The sequence below is a fragment of the Crotalus tigris genome, unplaced genomic scaffold (genome assembly GCF_016545835.1).
Source record: "Crotalus tigris isolate CLP2741 ecotype Arizona unplaced genomic scaffold, ASM1654583v1 scf7180000018371.15429387391:27106975, whole genome shotgun sequence".
In the NCBI taxonomy this organism is placed as follows: Eukaryota; Metazoa; Chordata; class Lepidosauria; order Squamata; family Viperidae; genus Crotalus; species Crotalus tigris.
This window is the reverse complement of record NW_024096970.1, coordinates 3,418,044-3,445,025: the sequence shown is the minus strand read 5'-3', so window position 1 is coordinate 3,445,025 and position 26,982 is coordinate 3,418,044. Positions and strand designations below refer to the sequence as shown.

At 37.6% G+C, this 26,982-nt stretch overlaps 1 protein-coding gene across 3 annotated transcripts in view; it reads right to left on the bottom strand.

Annotated features, from left to right (window-relative positions):
- Positions 1-8,651: 8,651 nt before the first annotated feature.
- AFG1L (AFG1 like ATPase) overlaps positions 8,652-26,982 on the bottom strand; it is a 60,038-nt gene continuing 41,707 nt past the window's right edge. For all 3 annotated transcript variants that reach the window (XM_039351144.1, XM_039351143.1, XM_039351146.1), the window contains exons 10-13: positions 26,641-26,741; positions 18,198-18,338; positions 11,832-11,945; positions 8,652-9,145 (exon numbers count right to left, since the gene is read on the bottom strand). In XM_039351144.1, coding sequence (XP_039207078.1) covers positions 8,999-9,145; positions 11,832-11,945; positions 18,198-18,338; positions 26,641-26,741 — 503 coding nt within the window. In that variant the 3' untranslated portion in view covers positions 8,652-8,998. The remainder of the gene's footprint in view (positions 9,146-11,831; positions 11,946-18,197; positions 18,339-26,640; positions 26,742-26,982) is intronic.

The following is a 26,982-nucleotide window of genomic DNA, read 5'->3' as shown; positions in this document are numbered from 1 at the left end:
TCGGTCTCTAAAAGGTTCGCCATCATTGGCCTAGTTGATACAAAGAGGGCCTAGAATGAGGGAGATATTTTAAAGTAACTCTGCATGAGCAAAGAGAGAGGAAAAAAGAGAAGGGCATGAGAGAAACAGGCAAAAGCAATCTGGAAACAAGCCGCAGGATGCAGTAAAAGTATTAAAAACGCCACCATCCTGCCAAAAAAGGGCAGATTAGAGCAAAATGTCCAAAGTATCCAAGTTTAATCTTCATTTTGTGTATGTCTCTTAATTAGAAGAGGCCTTTGGTAGTTAACTCCCTTACCTCTCAATGTGAGAGGTAAATTAACCCTTTCCGTGGACTGGCTGATAACTGCTTTTCTCCTTTTCATAGTCCTATCCAGATTGTCCATAGGGTGCGGCAAAAAAAGTCAAGACAGCAGCCACAATAGTGCAACGAAAGCTTCGTCTGTGGGGTTTTTTTTATATACAACACTTTATTTGCACCATTGGGGCTGCCATCTTGATTTTTATTTTTTATTTTTTTTCACCATACCCTGCAATCACTGCTGCCTGTAACTCTTCTTTATGGGTCAAGTAATGCAGCATCAGGAGGAAAAAGAAAGTCAAGAGAGTGACTTTGATTATAAATATTTTTTTACACACTACATTTTAAAGTAGAAGCTTTGCCTGGCCAACCATTGATTTACAAAATAATGTGTATGTTTTTAAAGAAAGCAGCCTATTCTTGGAGTAATATTGAGACAGGTTGTCGTGCTACCTCCTTCACTGCTGGTTATACAAATAGAGTGCCATGCTATTTTAACCTGCCAGGGTGAATAGGCTATTTGATAGGACTATTAAATGTCAAGATTAAAATAAGGATACAAACCATCTCTTCATGCTTCCTGCACCCCCAAGGGATGCTTCCTGAAATAGAGTGAGTGGACTCTGCCATCTTGTGGCCTGCTTCAAATTTGCAGCTCCATTTCTCTTGACTTAAGATAAAGGTATTCTTCTCCTATTTGTAAGCATACATATCCTGGGATATAAACTCAAATAGGTTAGTTAACCAATTAATGGATGATATGTCAGAATTGCTTTCAAGGCACGTGAGGCCACAATTGTCTTTACTGAAACAAAGGTGGCCCTTTCTGGGATGGGAATCCTCTGGAGAGCATCTAAACAGACTTAAATTCCATGAAAGAAAGATAATAGGATGGAATAATGAAATAAATATAATAAGGAAACTGCTCTTGGATGTTCAGTTTGTGGTCCTCGTTAAAAAAAAACACAGTAGAGAAAAAACACCACAACAGTGTAATGTAAATGGAAAAGGAAGTGAAAGAAACCACAGCTAAAAATAGTGAGTGGAACATACAAAAAAAGCCAGGTTTGCTTATTGTTTTGATGAGCAACAGCCAGATGAACATGATCGCTTTGCAGGAATGCAAAAAGAGCAGGGCTAGCAAGATTAACTTCTACTATCTTTTTTCCCCTCTACAGCTGGCTTTTTGTTCATTTTAGAACTACATTAAACTTATTGTGGTGCTTACATTACAGCTTTGGTATTTCCTACTTTGAACTACAGTAAGGAACAATGTCATGAATTTTTTGCTGAGGCACTCTCAAATTTTGATGAGATGGACAGAACTCCAAGGGTTGCAAAAAATAAATAAATAAATGTGTATGCGAACATATTTACAGTCTTTTTCAGTGAATACAATTTGTTTAATAAGAATGTACTGCATAGGTTACATTTCAAAGTGGAAAAACACTCTCAAGAGTAGTCCAGATCTTCATAATTTTAATCTGTTTTTATATTTATAATTTATTTTTATATCTGCTTTATTGCATTACAAGTTGCCTAGCGTTGCCTTGAACTATGAGATGGGTGGCGTATAAATTTAATAAGCCCAGATAAAAAATAAAATATTTTAACATCACCTAGCAACTTATTATATTAAATGACATTTTTTTATTGTTATGGACTACTGCATAATGATAAAGAATTGCATAGCAGCAAAAGCACATGCTAAACCAGGGGTAGGCAACCTTGGTTCTTTTATGACTCGTGGACTTCAACTCCCAGAATTCCTGAGCCAGCTAGCCAAGGTTGCCTACCCCTGTGCTAAACCATTGATTGAGAAGAGGACAGTTCTACTAACTAGCCTGAAAGCTATAGTTATAATAATAATAATTATAAGTGATCTTTGCTAAATTAACTGGTGGGCCTGCTGAGGGGGTTCTAGAATCCGAGAAAATGTTCCGTACCCCACAAATGTATTGAGTTGTGTAGAGAGAAAACAAAGGGAAGAAGCCAGAAAAGGGGTAACTGACGTGAAATCCTTTGGATATTTTGAAGTGCAACTCTTCCCATAGTATGGTGAAACTAGTGTGCCCAGTGGAAATCAAACTATTAAGCATTAGGAGGCCACCATTCCTAGACATTGATATATTTTTCAGGGTCCCCGATGGGATAATATTAAATTTGGCCATAACTTTGTTTTTCTCTCCCTTTTGTTCATAAAAAGAGTCCTACAAGGAAGAATTAAAAACATCTGTCTGCTGTCTGCTACTTGAGCTGGTAGCTGAAGTCAAACAAAGGTTGCCTTCAATAAACAAGGAAATGTTTCACTGAACTCTCTTGGATCGCCCTTCTTCAGATTGTAGCCTCAAACTGAATAGGTTAGCGGGCATTTTATTTCCATGGCGGCGTAGTACTGAACCCACAATGACCCCCATACTTTTGTGATAATATTCTAAATCAATATAAGCATTCGTGTTCGCACACTCAACAACCGTATTCTTCCTGCAGCTGCTGAGGATTTTATTATGATGATTCGTCGCACAATCAGCCAGATGTTCAGACTGGATTGTTGTTATTATTTATTAAATTTCTTTGCCGTCCATCTCGCTGGGAGGTGACAATTAAGGACAATTGCTATTGCAGGATACTGCGCTTGGTTCAAGAACTGTAAGAGAGTTAGAGTCTGCAAAAGACAAAATAGCAGGAGTTGGTCCCTTTCAAACCGTTTGAGCGGCAGGAAGCCAAATATCTCCATATATTTTCTTCCTCAGTTCCCCTGTACATTCTCCATAAGTTCCAACTCTCTTCCTCCTCCACTGTGGAGAATTGGTCACCTGTTGCTTTATGCTTTGTTATGGCCCTACAGCAGAGGTCTCCAACCTTTTGGGCACCAGGGACCGGTTCCGTGGAGAGAGGTTTTTCCGCAAACCGGAGGGTGTGTGGTTTTGTGTGCTGCCTGCTTCCCACGGATGGAGCTTTGCTTGTTTGCGCAAACCAGTTGCTGGCATGCTGCGGCCCAGTACTGGTCCACGGACCGCGGGTTGGAGACCCCTGCCCTACAGGACGTAGTCTACGATGAGCAGATCTGGGCAAAGAATCTCATGTGTCTGCACTCCCACAGAGAGATGGGCCCAAATTGCTCTCTTTAGAGCTATTGACTCCCTAAGGTGGGGGTTGTCACTACCATGGTCTTTTTTTTTTTCCTCCTATGTGTGCGTGTGTTGTGCCATCAAATATACAAGGGTAAAAATGAATACAAGCAACTGCAAAGTCTTAAAACACAAATAGTAGGCTAATAGTTTTTTCTCCGTTCTTTATAAGTTTACAGCCCAGTTCTAATCACAGGTGTCAGAACAGTATAGCATCTAGAAACTTAAGCAGAGCCCCACTGCCCCAGCTGTCAGGTCCCACAGAATCCAGCTGAATACAGTTGGGATGCTCATAAGCAAGGGCAGAATGGCAAAACTATCCTACTGGTCAAAATAGTAGTTGGAGGCATTGGTGTGAACAATAAATATTCATAATGCTATAGGGCAGAGGTCCCCAACCTTTTGGGCATCAGGGACCGGTTCCGTGGAGACAGGTTTTCCGTGGACCGGAGAGTGTGCGGTTTTGTGTGCTGCCTGCATCCCGTGGATGGGGCTTTCCTTGTTTGTGCGGATCAGTTGCTGGCATGCCGCGGACCGGTACTGGGCCACGGACCGGAGGTTGAGGACCCCCGCTTTAGGACTCAGGAACTTGTAGGACCATCGTTTTATCATTGACTCTTGCTTGCCATATAAAACTGGGCAGAGCTGTATTCTCCAAGTTTCATCAGTAAAGCAGTGTCACCGGACGAGAGCCAAGCAGCATGTCTTCTGTGTTGCTGTGATTCACCAGTGGAATAGCATCTCTTCCAAAGTCTATACAGCCCTGATTCCGTTAGCTTTCAGGAAAGTGATGATGGTTCTGGTTCTCCTCAGAGGCTCTGGGCCAGCCAGAACGGTGGCTGGGTCTGTTAAGCGTGATGCCTGGTTGATGATGCAACTGAAGTTGCTAAAGTGTAATATTTGATTTTGTTTTCTTCCTTGACATGGCTGTCTTTTAGTGATACGATTTTTTTTAAAAAAAAACCTCTTTTGATTTTTTTTAATCTTCTGTAAGTCATCCAGAACTGCAGATAGCTGTTTTTGAAAATTAAAATAAATAACTTGCACTATGCAATAAGCTCTTTTAATCACATTTATTTGTTTGTTTGTTTGTATTCCGCCTTTATTATTTTTACAAAGAAAGCAGCAAACATACTTAATACTCCTTCCTCCTTCTATTTTCCCCACAACCACCCTGTGAAGTGTGTTGGCTGAGAGAGAATGACTGGCCCAAGATCAGCCAACTGGCTTTCATGGTTAAGGCAGGACTTGAACTCATGGTCTTCCACTTTCTAGCTTTAACCACTGCTAGATCAAATTAGCTTTCGTAAGTATTTTGCTCTTTACTTGTTAGGTTCACCCATGGGTTAAGCCATAAACCATGATTTATGAGTCACAGTGGCTGGATTCACTGAAATGAAACTCAAGACAGCTAGGAGACGGCGGTCAAAAATGTCAAATTAGTAATTGTGATAATATTATCGAAGCTTTGCCTATTTTTAATATGGGTTATCAATCACATCATTGTGGTTACCATCTTGACCATTTTGACCACATCTGTGGACCTGGCAAACAACCCTTACCGTGATACCATATGTGAACCCAGTAATACATCCTGTTGAAGTCTACCTCTTATGTTTGCTGATAGAGATGTCAAGAAATTAGTTGTATTAGTTCCTTGTTGTCTACACAGCAACACTGACGGTGTTATTGTAGACAACAAGGAACTGCAGCAGCATTGCAACATTGATGGTGGCAACAGACAGACTCTTTTTGGAGCCACTATGACAGAGTTGGTGACAGAACTGCATTGGCACGAATTATCTACTTTCAGAAGAAATGGTCAGCTTTTGCCATGAAGGCATTGATTGCCATTCCTGTTTCTTCCACAGGAATGTGCCTAATGATCAGTATTTCTCAGCTGTGGCAACTTTAAAACATGTGGACTTCAACTCCCAGAATTTCCCAGCCAGCATCCTTTAAAATTTCTAAAATCCCTGCCATAGATACCACACCACCACTAGCGAAGAAAACAGACACAAAGGAGGAGCCTCAAGAGTATCGTGTAGAACAATCCTAGTTAAATATTACAATGTTCAAGGCTGATCTTTTTGTTCAAATATTAACTGGATTGTGCCTCAAGTAAAACCTAGTATCTGCAGAGGTGTAAAAAAATTCTATTATAAATAATGAACACTGGATGGCGCTAGATGCCAACATATGCCTATGCACCTAGTTATCCCCAATGTTTAGTATACTATTCTACAAGTTGGCTCAGAGATTGAATATATACCTGGATAATCGAATAAAAGTTTAAGAACATTAACTTACAAGTATATAACTTTAAAATATTTCAGGAGATTATTTCATTGTGTGCGCTGTGAATCATAAATGGGTTTGTTTAATTGTTAACTATGGATAAATCTGATTGGACTAGACCAGGGGTAGGGAACCTTGGCTCTTTTATGACTTGTGGACTTCAACTCCCAGAATTCCTGAGTCGGCATGGCTGGTTCAGGAATTCTGGGTATTGAAGTCCACGAGTGATAAAAAAAGCCAAGGTTCCCTATCCCTGGACTTGACCATATAATATATGATGATATATTGAAGTGGCTTCAATGTAGTAAGATGGCAGTACAGACCACAGGTACTTCCGCGTTTTCCTGGAAAGAAACTTCCTTTCTTTATACAGTTGGTACAGAACATCCAGGTAATCTATGTTTAATTTGCTGCAGGTTATTAATTTTTTTACATTTGTTCCGATTTGATTGGGGGGGAGGCAGATATAAGTTGCAGCATCCGTCAATACAGATGGATAAATGATCTCATGGGAATAATATCCAGAGATATGGTAGTGACCACTTTAGGCAGAGAGAACTACAGTACTAGTTGCAGATGCCAGAAAACAAATGCTGGAAATACCAGGGTGTAGAGAGTTTAATTACATTTATTCATTCCAGTGCCTGAAGTTTTTAGGGACATGGCTTTAAAACAGTCTCCCGTGAAGTTTGGAGCTTTCAAACTATCATACCCAATTAAAATGCTCCAACTAAAAAGATAAGCCGTGTTAGCAGTTAATGGTGTTTAGGCGGCCCCTTGTCTTTTACAGAAGCCACCTCCCTTTCCTCTCTCCTGGTATTCAATATTCTGCCTAACCAGTGAGCTACTTCAAGACTATTTGAAGGATGAGGAGTTTATACAGGCCTGAATAGGAATAGGAAGGTTCAATAGCCATTGCCATGGTCTTCAACTTTCCCTCAGTCATCACACTCATTTTTTTCCTCCCTTTGGTTCATACCTTTTGTTCTTTTAGCAATAAATCAACGATCACTTCAAATGTTTATACTGCAATTTAGTAACAATGAAGAAATATGTGCATCAATAAGATCAAGCTACTCCTACTGTCATAATTCCATTATTGGTAACAATAATTGAAGCATATGACTTGCTGCTCGGTATTCAGTTGCAGGGTGGGGTTAACATTATTTTTTATATAGCACAGCTTCTACACATAGCATTTCACAAACAATACATTCAATACATTCAAAGGGTCCCTGCTCCAAGAATCTTATAATCTATTCTAAAGCACAGAGAAAAGCAAAAAAAAAAAAAAAAAAAAAGTAGTAAAAGTGAACAGAGGAAGTATATGCAAACTTTCAGAGAACTTGCCTGTCAATGTATTGCAACGAAAATAAAAGTTGTGCAGTACACCAAATTAGGATTAAACTTCATGCATCTATAGATTAGGTTGGGTTCTGGGGTCTTATTTTAAGATGCAACAATGCCCTGGATGTGATTATTATGATTGCATAAAGTTTTTAGTTATAATAAAGTCCTAGATTGTTCCAAAGCCTTTCTGAAAAACGACATGAATTCTCACATAACAGAAACAAAAAGATAGGTACTAATTTTGAAATAATGGAGTCAGATATTTTTAGATACCGATAATTGGGATCAAGGATGCCTGAGATGAATGCTGAGACAGTTACTATATTTGGGAAATAAATTGCTCTTTCAATATTAAATTTATACACACCAAATTATATTTAAGTAAGTTTAATGTAGTACCAAAATATAATACAGTAAAGGCCATGATTTCTAATGATAAACACTTTTAAAGTAATCTATTATTACTTTCACTCATTAAATAAAAAACCTTTTATAACTGGTTTGTATGAAGATAAATCATTATTTTAATCGTGGGATAGAGGCATTTTGTGCAATGGCTGCCATAAATCTCACATATTACAGGTGTTTCCCTAATTTTTCAATATTTGCAATCATAATAATTATAGCAATAGTTAAATACCTTCCCTCACAAGTACTAAGCCTGGGTTAGCCTTCTGCAACAGCTGCGCATTCCCAGGTCTGGACTGATTGCTCCACAGGAATGTATAAAAGAGCTCAGAGTGAGTCGCTTTATTCAGAGGGTGCAAAGCTGAGGAGCAATTTTACCTGTAATGTCACGCCAATCTACAGCACGCTAATCATGCTTAATCCCTTCCTGCCATTTGCTTGCAACGAAGGTCATGCTTTGAATGCTTACATTTCAATAGAATGTAAGCATTGTTATTGTCTGGTTGGGAGGCCATTGGCGTAAAAATTCCAGATGTGGAAAAAAAAAAAAAGTTGGTAGCATCTCTCCAAGCTTGGAGTTGAGTGGTATCTGCGTGCTGCTCACTTCCTTGTCGTGGGAATCAAGCGATGCTGTGAAATGCATTGACAGTGAACGAAGCTGTCAAAGAGCTAGGCCAACTTGAATTAGTTGAAAGGTGGTTTGTTTTTCAACAGAGAAGGAGAGAGAGGCAGTGTATCCAGGTATGGGAGGGTGAGAAAAAGAAATAGGAAAAATATGATACATATTAATATATATGAGGGTTATTTGAGGGACCACCCATTCTCTGATTACAGCTGCCCCTTCCACCAGATCTAGCAGAAAGGGTAGGCTGTGGATCGTAATATTAATATTTGTTTGTATATATTGTTTTTAGCTTTGTTATATGTCACTGTCACTTGTCTGAGAGATGGATGGCTATATACTGTAAATATGATGAATAAATAAATAATATAGGACACTATCACTTGAGCATATTGTGGCAGCAGAGAAACAGAAGCAGTACACACTAAGTGGCAAGTGGAATACTTGCCACTTGTTACACACAGGGGATTTTGTGAATATATGGTACATGAAATTTTCAATTATTACCTAAAAGAAAACGATTTTTAAAAATCAAGGATACTCCAGGTACATTTGCATATTTTATTTTTCAACAATAGAACTCGAGATTGATAGATTCAGAATGTGCATTTAACGTTTCTACCTTGTATTTTTTATTTGTGCAAACCACAGCGTGACATGGCCAGTAATAAACATGTTTTATCTATTTTTCCAGTCATCATCAGTTAAAGGAAATTTTTATTTGGTCAATAAAGTTTTCATGCTAGTCTAAATAAAATTGTATCTATAGATTGGCATTAAAGGGGACCAGTAAATAATGCTGTAGTTTTCAACACTAACATAAAGTGTCAAGTTAGTTAATGCGCCTCTTTAAAAAAAGCTCTTTTTCTTTTCAGTTACTCTTTATTTTTAACTTTCCAGCTGCAACTGTTTTTTGCTCCGATCTCCATCTTTCCAGTATTGCTCTGTCTGCATTTCAGTAAGTCGCGAGATAGTACGTTGAAAGGCAAATATCTCTTCCTCTCCCGTAAACATAGAAAGTGCTTCAGCTGAATCCTAGAGACGGGTAAAAATAAAAGTACAGGGATTATTGGGAAAAAAGCCATTGTGGGCTTCTTGCATGGGACCTCAGTTGTGAAATTCCACTGCACAGCAACACAAAGAATTCTTTAGTACAAGTCGCCCTTGTTTAGTGACCATTTGCAGTTAGGACAGTCATGAAAAAGCAACTTTATGACCACCCCCTGCCTTTCTGACCTTTACAGGTGTGTAAAGAATTTAGTGACCACTTATCAAGTTGCCAGTCCCAATTGTGGTCATTAAGTGAGGACAACCTATAACAAAGAGGAAGACACATAGACCACCAAACCACTTTGCAACTGGATCTCTGGCTCAAAGGGGAGCCTCACTTGTATCCAGATCCAGGAGTTAGCTCATCTCAACTTACTCCAGTTTCTGAAACATTAACAGGAAACCCTAACCCTAAATACATTCCCATTACTTTCTAAACACTCCCAAACTTTATTTACATGTATTGGTTGATGTTTTACTTGTGTTTGTATGTATAATGTGTTATCGGTGTTGTGTATCAGTGACTGCATGACCTCTGTAGATGTCATACGCTAAATAAATAAATAAAACTCCCATTGCCTATCCCTGACCTAACTTAACATTACCTAGTGTGGGGAGGGCAGAAATATATAAATGTATCCATGCCTTTGTTTTTTTACGCTTCACTGGAATGGAATTACCTTTCAGGTAAGCAGGATAGTTAGAAGGGCCAAACCCCAAATTTCACAGGAAACAGTGGAGAGGGTGTCAGGTATTAGGGTTTTTTTTAAACTTCTTTAACTACCTGTCCAGACCATTTTTGTTGCATTCCCAGTAATCCATTTTGAGGGGAGGGTAAAAAGAGATGAAGAATATAAGCTGAAGTGAGAACAAGTGAGAAAGAGAATGAGGAGGTTAGAAAAACAGAACAGTTTGTGTGCAGGTAAGAACCCTGTCACATAAAACAACTTCCTGCACAACAGTGGGCAAAGACCGCTGTGGCAGTGAATATACATCCATTGCTCTCTCTCTCCGTTGCCATGAACAAAGCCTGTCCCAAACCTGCTGGGACTGGGGCAAATTGCCAGAAAGGATCATCTGAGGATGGAGCTGCCTGGTCTCAAATCCAAAGCTTGACCTTCACACCAAGATGTTGCAGAGTATGTGCTAAATCCCCTTTTGAGTTTGTTACCCTGTCCTTTCCAGTGAGTGAAGTACCTATAGAAATGGAGGTACATGAAGGATTTTAAGGGCATTTTTAACTGCCTTTGTCCTGCCTAGAAAGTATTCAGAATTGCTTTATTCCGGGTCAGGGTTACGGTCCCCACCAAATTGGAACACAGCCCTAATAGCAAAGCGTCTGAATTCTTTTGTCTTCCTTTTGCATTTTCAGTAAATCAACAAACCATCAAGATGAAAACTTTTAAAATGACACTAAAAAATAAAATAAAAAAAACATTGGATATGGCATATGAAGGGAGAGGAGATTTTAAGAAAACATGCAAATGTTTTAAACATTTTATCCAAAATTTCTACTGGAAGCAATTACCTAATATTTCAGAACAAATCTCAACTTTGTTTTTTTTTTTTTTTTAGCAATTATCAATCTTGATTAGAAATAGCTTTAAGTTGAAAAGTACATTGATTACAATGGTTCTGAATAATATCGAAAGTCAATCTTTGTCAGTAAGGTACTATCTATGTCACTTTTTAGAAATCCTCTGAGCTGGTTAAGTCTGGCATTTTTATCATATCAATGTTTCAAAAAAACTTATCATAGAAACTGACCTACCTTTGTTTTCCAGGGGGGGGGGGAAGTGTTTCTCATCCACAAACCATTCCTGGAGATTTCAAATGGCGGCCAAATAGCCATTGGTTGAGAATTGCTCAGAATTTCTCCTCTGAGCACCCACAAACTCTAGGATTTGGGTGCAAAGTCAGCGTAAGACTTTATAGAGATAAAGGTCCAGGCTCTCTTGAAGAAAGCCAATTGTATAGGTATCGTTTTGAAGTTCTGTGGCCTTGATGACCTTTACCAAGAAAGGCACAGGAGAGTGACTGGAACAATCCTTTTGTAACCTTTCAGCAGCTTAGCAAAATAGTACTTATTGCCCAGGAAATCTATTTTCATTGGGAAATGCTGATAGTAATTTTTCATTTGCAGCAGTTAACTCAAGAATTCTCACCCTGCAATTAATATTTTTTTTTTGGGGGGGGGGAATGATAAAGCATTCACAAGAAGATATTGCGCATTAATGAATATTTATGAATGACTGCAGTGGGGGTTTTGTTTTGTTTTTTATGCATATTGCGGGAAGTGGTGTGTATCAGCTCCCTTCCATGTGAACCTAAAGTAAAAAGATGCTTATAGATGCTCCCTATTCTAACAGAACTTCTAACTGATACACAGCTTAATGTCTTGAGTAAAACAAGTACAATGAATTGCAGTTGACCCAATATTTTCAATGCATTAGAAATATATTCCTAGATTTGTGAACATTTATGATCCTAATCCATAAATAAATAGCATTACATTAAATTACAGCAGAAGGAAAAATGCTACACTGAACCTGCAGCAAAGCTGCAGAATGACCCTCTAAATGATTTTTTTGTTTTACCATAATGCCAGCACAAAGACCCAAAACAATTATGCTCTCTTGCAACAAAGGCACTAATGTTCAATAGTGGTTACCTGGCTCAACCCCAAATCATCCATCAGTATCCTTTTCTCATCCTGTCCACTATCATGGTCCGCTTGAATAAATATACTCTGGAGGGGAGCTGATGCAGAGCAAATAATCCGCACCTGGAACAAAGAAAAATGGCTGAAGTTCATCATCTAGAGTTCTTATTTCTCCAATGTCCCAAAGGTGCTTTTTCATGAGGCAACAGGACTTTCTTTTTTCTCTTAAAAAAGAATACTTTTAAACAGAATACTTTTGAAAGTTCACTTATAACAACTGAGGTAGGTAACAGATTTTTGATTTTGGTGGTATAAATTGCACTCCTGAACAATGCAGAAGGGTATAGAGGTGGCACCATCACTCAGTTACAAATAACCTATTTTCGCAATAGCTTTTAAAATAAAGAAACAAATATACACTTAGATACTGAATTGCTATTTCAACCTCAATCAAAAAAGTACTTATTATTATTGGTAGGTTATTGGTAGGGCAATATTGGAAGAAAGAGTCCTTGCCTACTATAGAAGAATGGACGTTTAAGGTGTCAAATTTAGCAGAAATGGCAATTTCTGCCTATTTGAAGGATCATTCACAAGAAAGATATATTTCGGTTTGGAGAAGATGGATAGATTATATTCAGAATAAATATGGGATTAAAAAGTTTCATCTAGTTTATGAGTAAATTTTAGATTAGTACTGATAATATAATAACTCATTTTAGATTTTGTATTACTATGGTTTAATTAATATTGACTTGTTTATATTTGACTTTGTTTTAATTTGCTTATATTTATCTTAAGTGGGAGTTAAAGTATTTTATGGATTTGGTTACTTATATAGTTGGGTAACGTTAATTAGAATTTGATTATTAATTTGTAACCCTGTACTCAACTCTGGGAAGTGGGGGGAGGGTTAGGGGTGGGTGGGTTTTGGGATACTGTATAAAACTTTTCAATTTAAAAAAAAGTACATTGTATTTACACATCAGGCCATCGCACTATATCATCACTAATCCAAATTTAGATGACAGTCTGTTTTTATTCAGTTTTTAAAAAATATTTTTGTCTTATACATTATTAAGATGCAGGGAAAAATCAGGTGAGAGATTCCAAAACCAACCTTTCAGCCCAGGGATAAAACTAAGAAAGCAGGGAAGCATGCATGCTGGCTACCCATATATAATCCCTGTCAACTTCTTGGATTAGAGGCCTGTGGACAGCTTATTGAAATACAGGTCTAAGATACACACACACACACACACACACACACACACACACACACACCCCTTCATCCAGTAATGCCAGTCATTATCTTTCCTTCTAATACGAAAACTTTTAGATCCAGCTGTCCAAGAGCTCCAAAACACTGGAAAGCAAACCAGGTTTCCTTAGAAACTCCTCATAGATTCTTAAATGTCTGCTTCATTCTATTAACCATTTTGGCTTGACAGCTTACAGGTGCAGCATTTTTCAGTCAATTAAAGCAAAAATTTCTGAGAAAATACTTGCCTGGCAGGAAAGAGATGCAAAGCAATTGCATTTTTTTTTTTTAATGGACAGGTAATGGTCAAGGAATCTTTTCCAGCTTCAACCTTTGAAAAACGCAGCAGGCTAGTAACTAGTAACAACACTACGCTCTTTGGGAAAAATACTTTTTTTTTCCTTCAGGACTTCTGGAATGACTATAGTATGTGTCATACTATGCTGCTGTCCTTCCAGGAAAGGCCACGGAAAGAAGAAGTTCTTTTGCAAAGGGACTGGGACTTCCGTAAATGATCTCTAGATGTATTAAATATAGGTCCAGGTGATCCTTGTTAATTTAAAACGAAGAGGTATTTCTAGGACCCTCTTTTTTAAATTTTGAGATGAGAATATATGCTAATTAGACAATGCTTGAGGACAATAGCATCATTATGGATTCTTCTACATAACTAATATTATTTGTCCTTATGAGATTTACCTCAGAATGGAAACATTTGGTTAGTTTTCTTTCCTTTAGCTCTTGGGAGGTATTGTAATAAATATGTCAAGCCTCTGAAAGACACAGTCATTAAGCATCCTCTCCTTTAACTGCAGTCTCACTATGGGTGCATTAGTTGGATTTCGGAGAAGCACGTGTTAGTCTATTTGCTTCCTTTCCGATGCTCCTACTTTGTTCAATAGGAAAAGGATTATACTTGTGCATTGCTCTCTGCTGAGGGGAATTATTAATAGAAGCCAGGCTGTTGGGAATTTTTATTCTGACCTAACCAGAACTTATTTGCATTTTCTGGGATCATGTATGGATAACAACATAATCAGACCATCTCCCCATTTCAAAGTAATTCTCATCCCACAAGCAATTAAAAATTAAAATTAAAACGCATGTATATATTTCAAATGAAATATAATGGAACATACTATTTTGTGAGAAAATACATTTAAAGATACACATTTAAACACACAATTTTGCGCAGCCATTTTAAAAACCCCATAGATTCGTCTGGAAACAGGAGAAAATAATCCTATGAATGTACCTAAGAAAACAGAAAACTGACATGGAACAGAAATAGACTGATCTCTCCCTTCGTATGTCCATGAAAAAACTGATAACAGTTCTTATGGGCCATAATGACAATAGCACCGAGGGAATTTCTGTTTTACTTTCTCTCGTGTTATCCAGGAAGGATAAGAAATCTCTATTGTAGCTTTTAACCACCAAGCAGATTCTCTGGTATGGCAGAAAGAAACATCCCCCAATGGGTTAATCTTCCCCAGTGCTGCAGCTGCAGAGGTATAGTTTAAACTGTCACTATGTATTTGAGGGGACAATTAGGTTTCCTTTTTTTCTTTTCCTGGAGAAGATTTAGTCAAAAGAACAGAACATGATCCTGGGATGAAAGGGATTGCAGAAGTGAACAAAGTTAGCATTCAGAAAGAAAGGTAAATCCTTCAGGAAAGTATTCATGTAAGGGTGATCGCTTGTATGGAACTGTACGGTTACAAAAGCAGGACGTCAGGATATAGCAAATGAAGTACAACATATAAGAAGCCCAAGGGATCATACAACAGAAGTCCATTGAGACAGGCTCAAAGGACAAACTTGAGACGTAGAGGGGGACAGTGATCTGCCTTAAAAAATGACGACCACCAGACAGTACACTGCTGCTTAAAATTCACCTAAAGGATAGAAACACTGGCGTTCCTTCTCTAGGAGGTCAAAATCGGGAGCTCTGAGGTTGTGTGGTACTTGGGAAACAATGCTTGTGATAAAGTCCAAACACGTTACACACATGTAGCATTAGAGGAAAGAAGTAACCCCACTTTGTTCTGCTAATAAAAAACATCTCTCTGACATCTGTTCATACAGAAGTGCTATGCTGCTCAAGGAACTAAAACTAAAACCACTGAGTGGCATTTAGTCAACAGAAACTGTATTTTCTGGAAATGGCCCACATTTCTTGCTGAACTAGAAGGTATGTGCCCCTGTGTGTGCATTTCTTTCCCAGTACATTTTTAAAAAGAATTTAATCTCAATCGATATTTCCTGATTGCATAAATATTTAAGTGCATGTCTATAATCACACATAAGGTGAAGCTTAATATCTTCCATTACATTTTAAAACATCAGCTTAAATACAAAGAACCTTTAAGTTGTTTTAATATTGCTGATTTTCCTTCCATGATTGAAACCTTCGTAAATCTAAGTGCAGCATTTATCATTACTATTTCATTAGGGGTTCCATAACTCAGACTAAAAGTAAGAGTACTTGTTTATTTTAAATTGAGTATCACTTTGGGGCAAACTCATTAACATTTTACTCATCTATGCGTTTTGGAAACTAAATCAACACATACGCATACATGCAAAATAACCTGGAATAACTACCCAACAAAAGTCTGTAAGTGGTTTGAACAGAACTATTGTCTGGAGTCAAAACGCTGTGCAATTTCTCAGCAAAATTGGTTAAAACAATTTAATCAGATGAATTTGACACAACAGGCAGCGGCAAAATAGACTGAATATTTTCTTTTATCTTAAAATGATTTGGAAAAGAATTTGGTAGATAGCAATGCTTTTGCTTTCCAGATAAAGTGCTCCCTACACCCCATATTATGATTCAGGGTCACTGAATGAAAATGTTTGGCAGGAGATCCAAGAAAGAAAAATCAAAGGCCAAATTAAAACGTTTTATCCTACCTTTTTTATATTTGATCAGCTCAAGGTGGCAAATACAGGGAGACAGTAAATTCTACTCCCACCTTAGGTGCAAAGCAACAGGCTGTGGGTGATTTTAGGCCAGTCACTCTTTCCCAGTCTTAGGAAGCAGACATCAATGACAAAAATTTCTATGTGTATGTTTGTGTGTGTGTGTCTGTGTGTGTAGATTGGTAGTTATCTACATTTTTGAGATACAGATTATGCAGAACATCAGATGAAGGAAATCAGCATAATATCTGAGGTAAATGTCCTTACTATCCTTTTCCACATAAATCCAAAGAAAAAGTCTAAAAAGACCCCATTACCACGAATGTTTCCGAAATAGTCTAGGTTATGAAAGGCTGAAAGCACTTGAAACTCCAAACTATGTCATCTTTAAAAAGTGATTAAGAAGAACTCTCCTAGGGGGGGCAGGGGGCGGGGGGACTCTTCTTCCCCCATTGGGGGAAATATTTTGTTTCTACTGTGCAAAGTTGTTTGAGGTATGCATATTTCCTCAGAGAGGAAGATTAATCTGGGCTTTCCTGGGCTGATCTGCCTGCTTTTTTAAAAAAAATTCTATAATCTTTCATACAAACCTATAGGAATTTTGGAGGCAAGTACATCTGCACAAATGTTTGTTTGAAAATGTTGATGTGTCACATACCTTTTGCTTTTAGTTTTTCAAGAGGCTGCCCTTGTAAGGGTTTTGTTTTGTTTTTGCAACAAAAGAATTTAATGGCATATTTCTCTCCTATAGGAAGTTGAACCGCTCTACCTTTCAGACTGTTTGAATGCTCAGTTTTGTTTTCCCTTTTTGTGAAGGTGCAATTTCATAAAGTGAGACACAAGAATTACACACTTTGCTTACAAATCCTAAATTTGCCCATTTGTTGAATAAAAAACACTATGTGGAAATTCAGTTACATCTGTTCGGTTATCTTAATCCTAATCTTTACTAGTCACGGACAATGTTGCTGCTTTAGTGACTTCATCTAGCTTTAAAAAAAAAATAAAAATTTTCCTGTCAGTCGTACCCAATCTGCACTGCGATGCTCATCTCCGTTTCCTGACCAAGGCAGCCAGCTTTGTCCAAAGACTATTTCTGTGGTTATTTGGCCAGCATGGTTATACCCCAAAGGTGTAGGGAATGCTGTTACTTTCCCACCAAAGTGGTTTCTATTTATCTACTCGCATTTGCATGCTTTCAAACTACTACACATTGCAAGGCTGCATTAACAGAGGGATAGACTCAAGATCATGTGAGGTGTTAATACCACTTTACAATGCCTTGGTAAGGCCACACTTGGAATACTGCATCCAGTTTTGGTCACCACGATGTAAAAAAGATGTTAGGACTCTAGAAAGAGTGCAGAGAAGAGCAACAAAGATGATTAGGAGACTGAAGGATAAAACATAGAAGGAATGGTTGCTGGAATTGAGTATGTCTAGTTTAATGAAGAAAAGGACGAGGGGTGACATGATAACAGTGTTCCAATATCTCAGGGGCTGCCCCAAAGAAGAGGGAGTCAAGCTATTCTCCAAAGCGCCTGAAGGCAGGACAAGAAGCAATGGGTGGAAACTAACCAAAGAGAGAACAACCGAGAACTAAGGAGAAATTTCCTGACAGAACAATTAATCAGTGGAACCACCTGCCTCCAGAAGCTGTGAATGCTCCAACACTGGAAGTTTTTAAGAAGAAACTGGACAGCCATTTGTCTGAAATGGTATAGGGTTTCCTTCCTGAGCAGGGGGTCAGACTAGATGACCTCCAAGTTCCCTTCCAACATAATAGTAATAATAATAATAATAATAATAATAATAATAATAGTAATAATAATAATAATTGAGCAGCAGCTGGGGCAAGTAATGGGAGCTCACCCCATTGCGCCAAGCTCAGTTCTCGAACCTGGGCTGTCAGCTCTCAAGCTGACAAGTTCAGTGTCTTTAACTGCTGAGCCATTGTAAATGTTAATGCAGCTGGCATCTAAAGGAGAAAATGCAGTAATTTAAATACAATTAGACAACACATTAATCTTAACAGTCAAGGCTTTGATAGCTCACATGGTAATGCAGTGTGATCAATGAATATATGTTGATGCTTTGCTAGGCATTAATTAATTCATTAACATTCAGATTTCCAAAACAATTCAAGATGCACTCATCTTATAAGAACCTGCAAACCAAATACTTACCTTTTTTTCATAAAAGGTATCAATGAGAGTGATGAAGCGTCGAGCTTGGGTTCTTTTTGCCATTGTAAGGAGAGGTATATTATGAACAAAAACCAGATCAAAATTCTTGGATATTTCCAAATAATCACTGGCTCCAAGAGGCTGAAATGGGAAATAAGAAGTGGGAAACCAATAGATTGACAGTCACATTTCAAAAGGTAACAAAAATGCTGACTTCTGTTTAAATCAGCTGAAAAGTCCATTCACATCAGTGAGAAAAAGTTCCTCAAGATGGTAAAAATTGGGTTTTCTTGTCCTAATCGATCAAATGCTTTTCCATTTTGCTTCCCCCTCAGAAAAGGAAAGGGAAAACTAAATATATGGATTTTAATAAACATGCATATTTTGTTCTAATTGATTAAAAGCACATTTTTTCCTTTATTCTCATATCTATACTGTAATAAAGTAGGATAAGACTGAAAGGAAAATAAGGGTGTAAGGATAGCAACACATCACTTATAGCACCAGAATCTTTTTTATTTGAACTACTCTGGACTTCGGGTCTATCACAAGTTGCCACAGACAACTCGCTGCAATCAATTTGGCATGGCCAACTTGCCATAGCCAACTGGCCACGGCCAACTTGATGCCGGAAAATTTGCCACGGCCAAGACAAAAGTTAGAGTAATATCAAAGAAATGATGAAAAAGAATTGTTAAAGAAAGGATGCAAAAGAAAGGACAGAATGAAATGTGAATGGTAAAAATTAAAATAATTTTTAATTTATTTTAAATAATTAAATAGAATTGTTAAATTGTCTGCAGAGAGTTGTCCCACAGCGAGTTGGCTGTGTCAAGTTGACTTTGGCAAGTTGGCCATGGCGAGTTGGCCGCAGTGAGTTGGCTGTGGCAACTTGTCCCATTCCTCCCTGGACTAACACAGCTCGCCTTCTATAACGTTTCTGAAGCAAAAAGGCAGTCCTTGGTTAATGACTATTCATTTAATGACTATTTGAAGTTGTGGCAGCACTGAACAAAAGGTATGTCTGGTCCCTAAAGTTATGGCCATTGCAGCATCTCATAATCATGTGCTAAAAATCTGGCTCCCTGGCAGCCAGCTCACAGTTACAACTGCCAGTGAGTTTCAAACCCCCTCCCCATCTCTGCCCTTTTGGCTGCCCTGCACAGTGGCACTCGTTGGCAGTTCCACAATTGAAGTAGAGGTCCAGGGCCTTCAGCAGTGTCAGCCAGCCACTATCAGCCATGGGTTTCAGCTCCAGCGTCACTAAGTGCCACCTGAAGACCTGTCCTGCGGCCAGCCACCCAAGTGCCATAGGGTAAAGTCCCAACCACTCCCACAGACCTGTGCTCCACTGGCCTTGTCGCCCACAGCTGACCTTCACCATCTTCTTCCTACTGTTGCTGACAAAGTGTGCCCAGTATGGGAATTAATCAAATCTGCAGAAGACACCAAGTTGGCAGGAAGAGCCAACACCCCAGAAGACAGGCTCAAGATTCAGAAGGATCTCAACAGACTTGAACACTGGGCCCCAGCTAATAAAATGAAATTAAAATGTAGAGAAAAGTAAGGTTTTTACATTTAGGCAAGAAAAACCTAATGGACAGGTAAAGAATAGGTGGAAAAAAGCAGTAACTGCAAGAGGGATTTAGGGATCCTAGCAGACAATCATTTAAATATGAGCCAGCAGTGTGCTACACTGCCAAAAAGGCCAATGCAGTCCTAGGCTGCATCAACAGAGGGACAGTATCAAGATCACATGAAATCTTAGTACCACTTTATAACGCCTTGGTAAGATAACACTTGGAATACTGCATCCAGTTTTGGTCGCCACAATATAAAAAAACAAAAGATGTTAAGACTGTGGAAAGAGTTCAGAAAAGAGCAGCAAAGATGATAAGGGGATTGAAGCTAAACCATATGAAGAATGGTTGGAGGAACTGGGCATGTCTAGTTTAATGAAAAGAAGGACTAAGGATGAGATGAGTGCAGTGTTCTGCCACAAAGAAGGGGGGGGGGGTGTCAACCTGAAGGCAGGACAAGAAGCAATGGATGGAAACTAATCAAGTAGAGAAGTAACTAAAGAAAAATTTCCTGATGGTAAGAACAATTACCATTGGAATGGCTTGCCTCCAGAAGTTGTGGACAATCATTTGTCTGAAATATTAGAGTATAGCCTGATATTGTAGATATAGGAAGTTATTTTATATAGCAATAGCACTTAAGATTTATATACCGCTTCACAGTGTTTTACAGCCCTCTCTAAGTGGTTTGCAGAGTCAGCATCTTGCCCCCAACAATCTGGGTCCTCATTTTACCCACCTGGAAGGCTGAGTCAACCTTGAGCCGGTCAGGATCAAACTCCTGACAATGAGCAGTGAGTTAGCCTGCAAGGCTACATTCTAATCACTGCGCCACCATGGCTCTTATACCATCAAGTGTTAAATCCCGTTTGCTTAATACTGTCCATTTTGACACTGATGCTCTGACTCTTCACTATGCAGTGAATATACTGAAATGATCCTTATTAAGCAGTTGTGGGGAAAAAAGCTGTAAAATTTTATTCTCTGGGTATGCAATAATATCCTTCCTTGTGTTTCTTGAAAAACTATCGCAATTTTCTTGAAAGAGCCAGACAAGTTACTGAAACTATCTGGAATCCAGGACTTTGTTTTCTATGAAGGATTGGTTCAGTATTGCAGGCTGCACAGCTTGTAATGGTGATGCGCTTTATTTATGAAAATATTACCTCTTTGAAGAACATGCTGTCCTCTTTTTAATAGCCTAGGTTTGAGAAAATATTTCTTAAATCGTGTAATTTGCTCTGTAAATAGCCAGTGTGTTTGACCTGAATACTCAATGCAGTTCAGGTATCTTCTTTGAATGTAAATTTCCAATTCAAGTTTCAGATGAGATTTCATGACACATTGTTCCACCTTTTTATAATCATCTGAGAGGCCAACAACTGTAGGCCTCTGGATGTGGCAAAGTTATAAAACCAGCAACCTTATGGAGCAATAGCTACATTGACTAACACAATGAGTTTTAGTTTACTAATGTTTGGAATTTTACAGGTTCCCAAGCCTTATGTCTATAACACACTGTAGAAAATGAATGTAGGTGACTCTTTAAAAAGATAATTATTGGAATCATGCTCCATTGATGTTAGACTTTTGTCTAACGTTGTCCTTTTCCTTCCCAGTCCTTCCTTGCAATTAATTCTCTGATCAAATTTGGAGAGCAGTCATCAGCCAGCCCCTATTTATATTTCACACTTAAATTAATTTTATGATGTTTTAACTTTTAGAAGTTAATACAGAAAAGAAATTGCTGACTTTCCTGCAAGTAATAATAACTTTTGTGATTTAAAGTTGGTTTTCTGTCTTTTTGCTACCATAGAAATGATGGATGATGTGAGAGTTTCTACTGATAATCCTTAACATGGAGGAGTAGGATTTTATTAACATTAGGCTAACTTCAAATTCATTCATGGCAATTCAGCCTCATCTATCTTTAGCCCATTTTAGTCTACAATCTAAGTGATTCTTTTTTCAATTTAACTGCCAAGTTAACAAAAGTACAACTGTCATTATCCCTGCTCAAATTATTTTTAGAGGTACATATTAAAGCATTCTCAGAAATAATGAGCAATAGATATTTTTCTATTAGTGGCATATTTGCATGGTGATAGCTTTGAGTGTTTTTACATCTGAAGAAAGTGACAGTCTTCTCCTTTGCCGTGGAATTATTCATCAACAGCACTATCAGCTTAAAAAAAATAATTATAAAAGAACAGAAAACCGAAGGAAGTACTACTATTTCTGAAATCTGTCCTGTGCTATTTATTTAGAGCTAAGAAAATGTACATCCAGACCTATTAATTGTTCTAATAGGCAAGGCAATTATTGGTTTTAGCACTCTGGGGTTCCTCTATTTTATTTTGATTGGATTTCTGTTTTATTTATTTATTTAGAATTGATTACTTTTGTTAAGATGGCAAGAATAAGGGTTAATCATTTGGACAGAGAATATAACCATGGAGGCAGTTGTGTTGGTTTTGCAATAATAAACATTTCGCAATTATTGTCAATGATAAAAACATTCCTTGTAGAATCCTTTTTTTTAAATTTATTGTAAGCACTTGCATAATTAGAGTGTTCCAATATCTCAGGAGTTGCCACAAAGAAGAGAGAGTCAAGCACCTGAAGGCAGGACAAGAAGCAACGGGTGGAAACTAATCAAGGAGAGAAGCAACCTAGAACTAATGAGAAATTTCCTGACAGTTAGAACAATTAACCAGTGGAACAACCTGCCTCCAGAAATTGTGAATGCTCCAACACTGGAAGATTTTAAGAAGAGATTGTCTGAAATAGTATAGGTTTTCCTGCCTGAGCAGGGGGTTGGACACTAGAAGACCTCCAAAGTCCCTTCCAACTCTTCTCTTCTCTCCTCTCCTCTCCTCTCCCATTCCCATTCAGCTCTAGATGCATTTCTTAAGGTTGCTGGTGAACAATCCCTCAGTTTTCAGATTATACACCTTCTTCAATACCAATAAAACAGCAAACAAATCAAAATATAGAACTCCAGAATTATAACCTTCACTTATAACATATGCATATCCTGTTTTAGAATCATAATCTTGGAGGGAATAATTCAGGCCACATAGTCCAATATCCTGCACAATTTAGGAATCCAGATTAAAGCATCCCTGACAGATGACTGACAGGCATGAACTTTAAAATAAACACATTCACTGAGGAGGAGCCCACATTTGGCTGGGATTAATATTACCTACCATTGGCTAATGCTCCCCACCATAAGTAACCATTCCTTTTCCATCCTATTCCTGGTCTATGACTTTAATACACACACAATTTTTTTTAATATATATACATATACCGGTAGATAGGTGCATGTCTAATGTTTGTGCTGTTGTTTTTAAAACAAAACAAAACAAAAACTGTACAATTCCTTAGAGTAGTATTGTTAGAAGAAGCTTCTATAAATGGAAAAAAAGGAAATGAACAGGTATTGGTTCCCTTATTTCCCTTATACTTAAGACCATTACTAAGTCTGCATCAGTAAGATCACTCTGTTCTTATTGGGAAACTGTAATCTTTGCTCAAGCTTAATTATATCAAAAAGTTATTGCTACCATCAGAGGGCGTATTTGCTACACAGACATATAGTTTCAAGGGTTTTGTTGTTTAAAGTGATAGCTACAAAAGTATAGAGAAGGATGTTATTATCAAATTTTCTGGGCTTATTTAAAAATCATCTATATTTCAGAAGATAAATTTGTAATAAACATACACTGATAACTTTTAAGTTAAATTATACATACTAAAGAAAACCTTAAATCAATGGGTTTGACATGAAAACACTAGTTTTTAGTGATCATAATAACTTAGCTGTTAAGTTGTTGCAAAAATGAAGTTATGAGCAAAAAAACATTTATTATTATAATAAATATATACAGCCACATTCAGTCATCGCTTCCTACATAATTATTTGGAGCTCCACAACTGATTATGTCAAGCCACAGTCAGCTTCGGCCTCTTACATTCAATTGTTTTCTATGAAATTAGGAATAAGATTAAAAAAAAACCTCTCACCTATCAGAGATTCATAATTTTAATTTAAGTAACTGTGATTAGCTATAACTATGATTGAGAGAATCAAACATGGAAATGCTGCTCTGACAAGCCCTTATGAAGAAATATTCCAGGTCAGAATTTGGTGGATAGAACTGAGATTTAAAAAGTGGATGTTTTCATACTCCTTTTGGCATATAGGCGCAAAAAGACTAAAGCCTGTTTCAGTTTGTTCATGCTTGTCTAGTTCGCTTACACTAAACTACAGATTTGCAGAAGTCTGAATTCAATCACGTATTAACAGCCTAAGTTTCCAAACATAATTATGAAGTAGAAAAATAGCAGAAACTGAATATCAGCAGACTTAAGGGAAAGGACCACATTCTCACAAGGGAGAAAATCTGGCATATCATTACTATTAAATCTCAATTTGTACTTTCAATTCTTACATTTTCTAACACTTTACTTTTATTAAAAATAGTGTGTTTATGCTATTTTAAAAAAAAAGTCAGCCTCTATTGCTGAGCTTACAGACCCACTGCCCTGAAATGCAATGGACCTCATAAATACAAATCTTGAACAAAAGGAATTACTCTTTTTTTAAAGAAAAATCTTTTTGAACCAGTCTTCTGAACAAATGAAAGGAACTAATGTCACAAGGAATTTTCTCCCTAAACAATGAGGCAGCATTAGAGGAATACAGTCAACTTACGTCTAGTTGTTCACCAACCATTCAAAGTTACAACGGACTCCCTCCCAAAAGGATTTACAACCCAGTTTTGAAGTACCGATGTCACCTTCCCGCAGTCACATGACCGCATTTTGAGGGCTCAGCAAAATAAATCCACATTTACAGCTGTTTGCAACATCCCATTGCAAAGTAGAACTATAAACACTAACAAGATGAAAAAGCAGGTACAGGGTGTTTCTCTTCAAAGTAACCTGTGATATTTAATGTCAGTGCCTTTTTTAAGAAAAAGAATCTGTTGGTGATTCTGCGATTTACAATGTTTTTGCCAGAAATCGGCATTTACTTCTAGTTTCTGGCAAAACCTGGCCCACGGCTTTAATGACCATAGTGTTAACGATTGCCACAAAAAAGCCATCAAATGGGTCTAGTCAGATCTGAGCTGCTTTACAACTGTCAAAACTTAATTGTCAGGCTCAATTATGGTTGCAAGTTAAGGATAATTATGGTTGCAAGTTAAGGATAACCTCCACATTGTTATAGATATATTTTGATACTTTTTTCAGTTTGAACATTCAGGGCTTTTTTTGTCACAGAATGCCCAGAATGGAGTTCCGGCACCTTTTTTGGATGGAATCTTGTAGGGTAGGCAAGGCGGGTTGTATGACGTGTGTGAGTTCTGGCACCTTTTTTTTTTTTTTTTAGAAAAGAAGCACTGTGAACATGTATTTTAACCATACTCCATGCAATCTTGTAAGTCCAAGATAAAGCCCCTTTTTTCTGTAGGCACTTGAATGTCAAAAGCGATATGATTCCTGCCTCTTGACTGTCTCTAACATCTCTCATAGTCTCAGTACTCATCAAGAATACTTCCCCAGTACCTATTTTTCAGTCAAAGCAACTTGTATAACATGGGCAGCAAGGAAGCAGACATGCCCTTTCTCTGCATGTCCAGAACCTTCTTCAAAGAAGAAAAGAAAGAAAGGGGGGGACTTGAAATTGCTATGTTGCAGCTAACCCTCCTAAATGTCATAAAAAGGGGGTAAAGAAACCCCCCCTCGATCTCCAGTAAATGTACTGGTTCGGCAGCACAAAACGATTTGGGGAGAAACAATTGCACAGTTCGAAGGGAGACTAAGATATGTGAAAGTGACTTGGGAGCAACTTTAAAACTGAGATGAGTTTAGGAGTTTAGAAGTTCATCCATAGAGTTTAAGCCAGAATTATTTTTGTTAGGCATAATTGTAGGTAATTATGAGTGTATATATTTAATTTTACATTTATTAACTGCAGCAAGAATTGTATTTGCTCAATACTGGAAAAATGAAGATCTACCAGCGGAGGAAGTGTTAATTTAAAAAATCTTAAAAAGTGTGCAAAAATGGATAGATTGACATTGAAAATGAAAGAGAAAGAAGATTCAGTTTACTTTAGAACATGAGATACTTTTGATAATTGGCTAGAAAAAACGAGGTAGAGAGAAAGGAACTTAATATGTATTAGTAAGCTAGACATTGAAACCCAGACAGTATGTTGCTGGTAATATTTTAAGCACTTGCAATTATAAAAAACTAATATATATAAGAAGAGGTATTATTTGTATAGGCAAGGTTCAGTATAGATATAAATTATTTATTTTTCTGTCCTTTGGCTGTTTCGTCAAAACATTATATTGTATGTTCAAACAATGTTTCTGCCTTTAACTTCACCAATTTGGCTTTCAAAGAAGCAGAGGCTTTGTTGCAGCATTTTGTGACTGCCCACTCACCTTGACAACCAGTACTTATTGTTCAAAACCCAGATGTTTTCATAAGCCAAAAAAGGTTCAAAAACCTTCCTTCTTCTTGCAAAATATTGTCCCTTGCTGAAAACCAAATGCTCTAGGAGATATTTTGGACTGATACATGAAAACAGCTAAGTCCGAGGTATTAATACACCAACAGATTCTTTTTCTTAAAAAAGGCACTGACATTAAATATCACAGGTTACTTTGAAGAGAAACACCCTGTACCTGCTTTTTCATCTTGTTAGTGTTTATAGTTCTACTTTGCAATTCAGTTGCGATGGTTGCTATAAACTCAAAGGAGATCTGAAGGCTTATTTGGAGCAGGGATATGATCAAAACAGACCTGAAAAGCCCAACCAGGCTTGATGGTGTACTCACTTTGTCACACAGCTCTTCAAATGTAAAGTCTGCAATGGTTCCACATGCTTTATTCACTCTCAGTCCTCTGCCTTGTACTTTTAAAATCCTTGGTCTAGTTACTATGGGAACATGAACAAAGACTCAATCTTGTCTGGATAATTACTATAAAACTCATCTCTTACAGATAGGAAATGCATAGCTTGATGAATAATAGCACATGATTCAACACATAAATTAGACAAAATGCTGATACAATGGCTGCCACTTGAGTGTGGCATCAACCCATACACAGCAGTAGAACTTATTAATTGGTCAGTGGAGATTGGGCATTGTGTTCTAAATGTATTCTCTTTCAAGAGA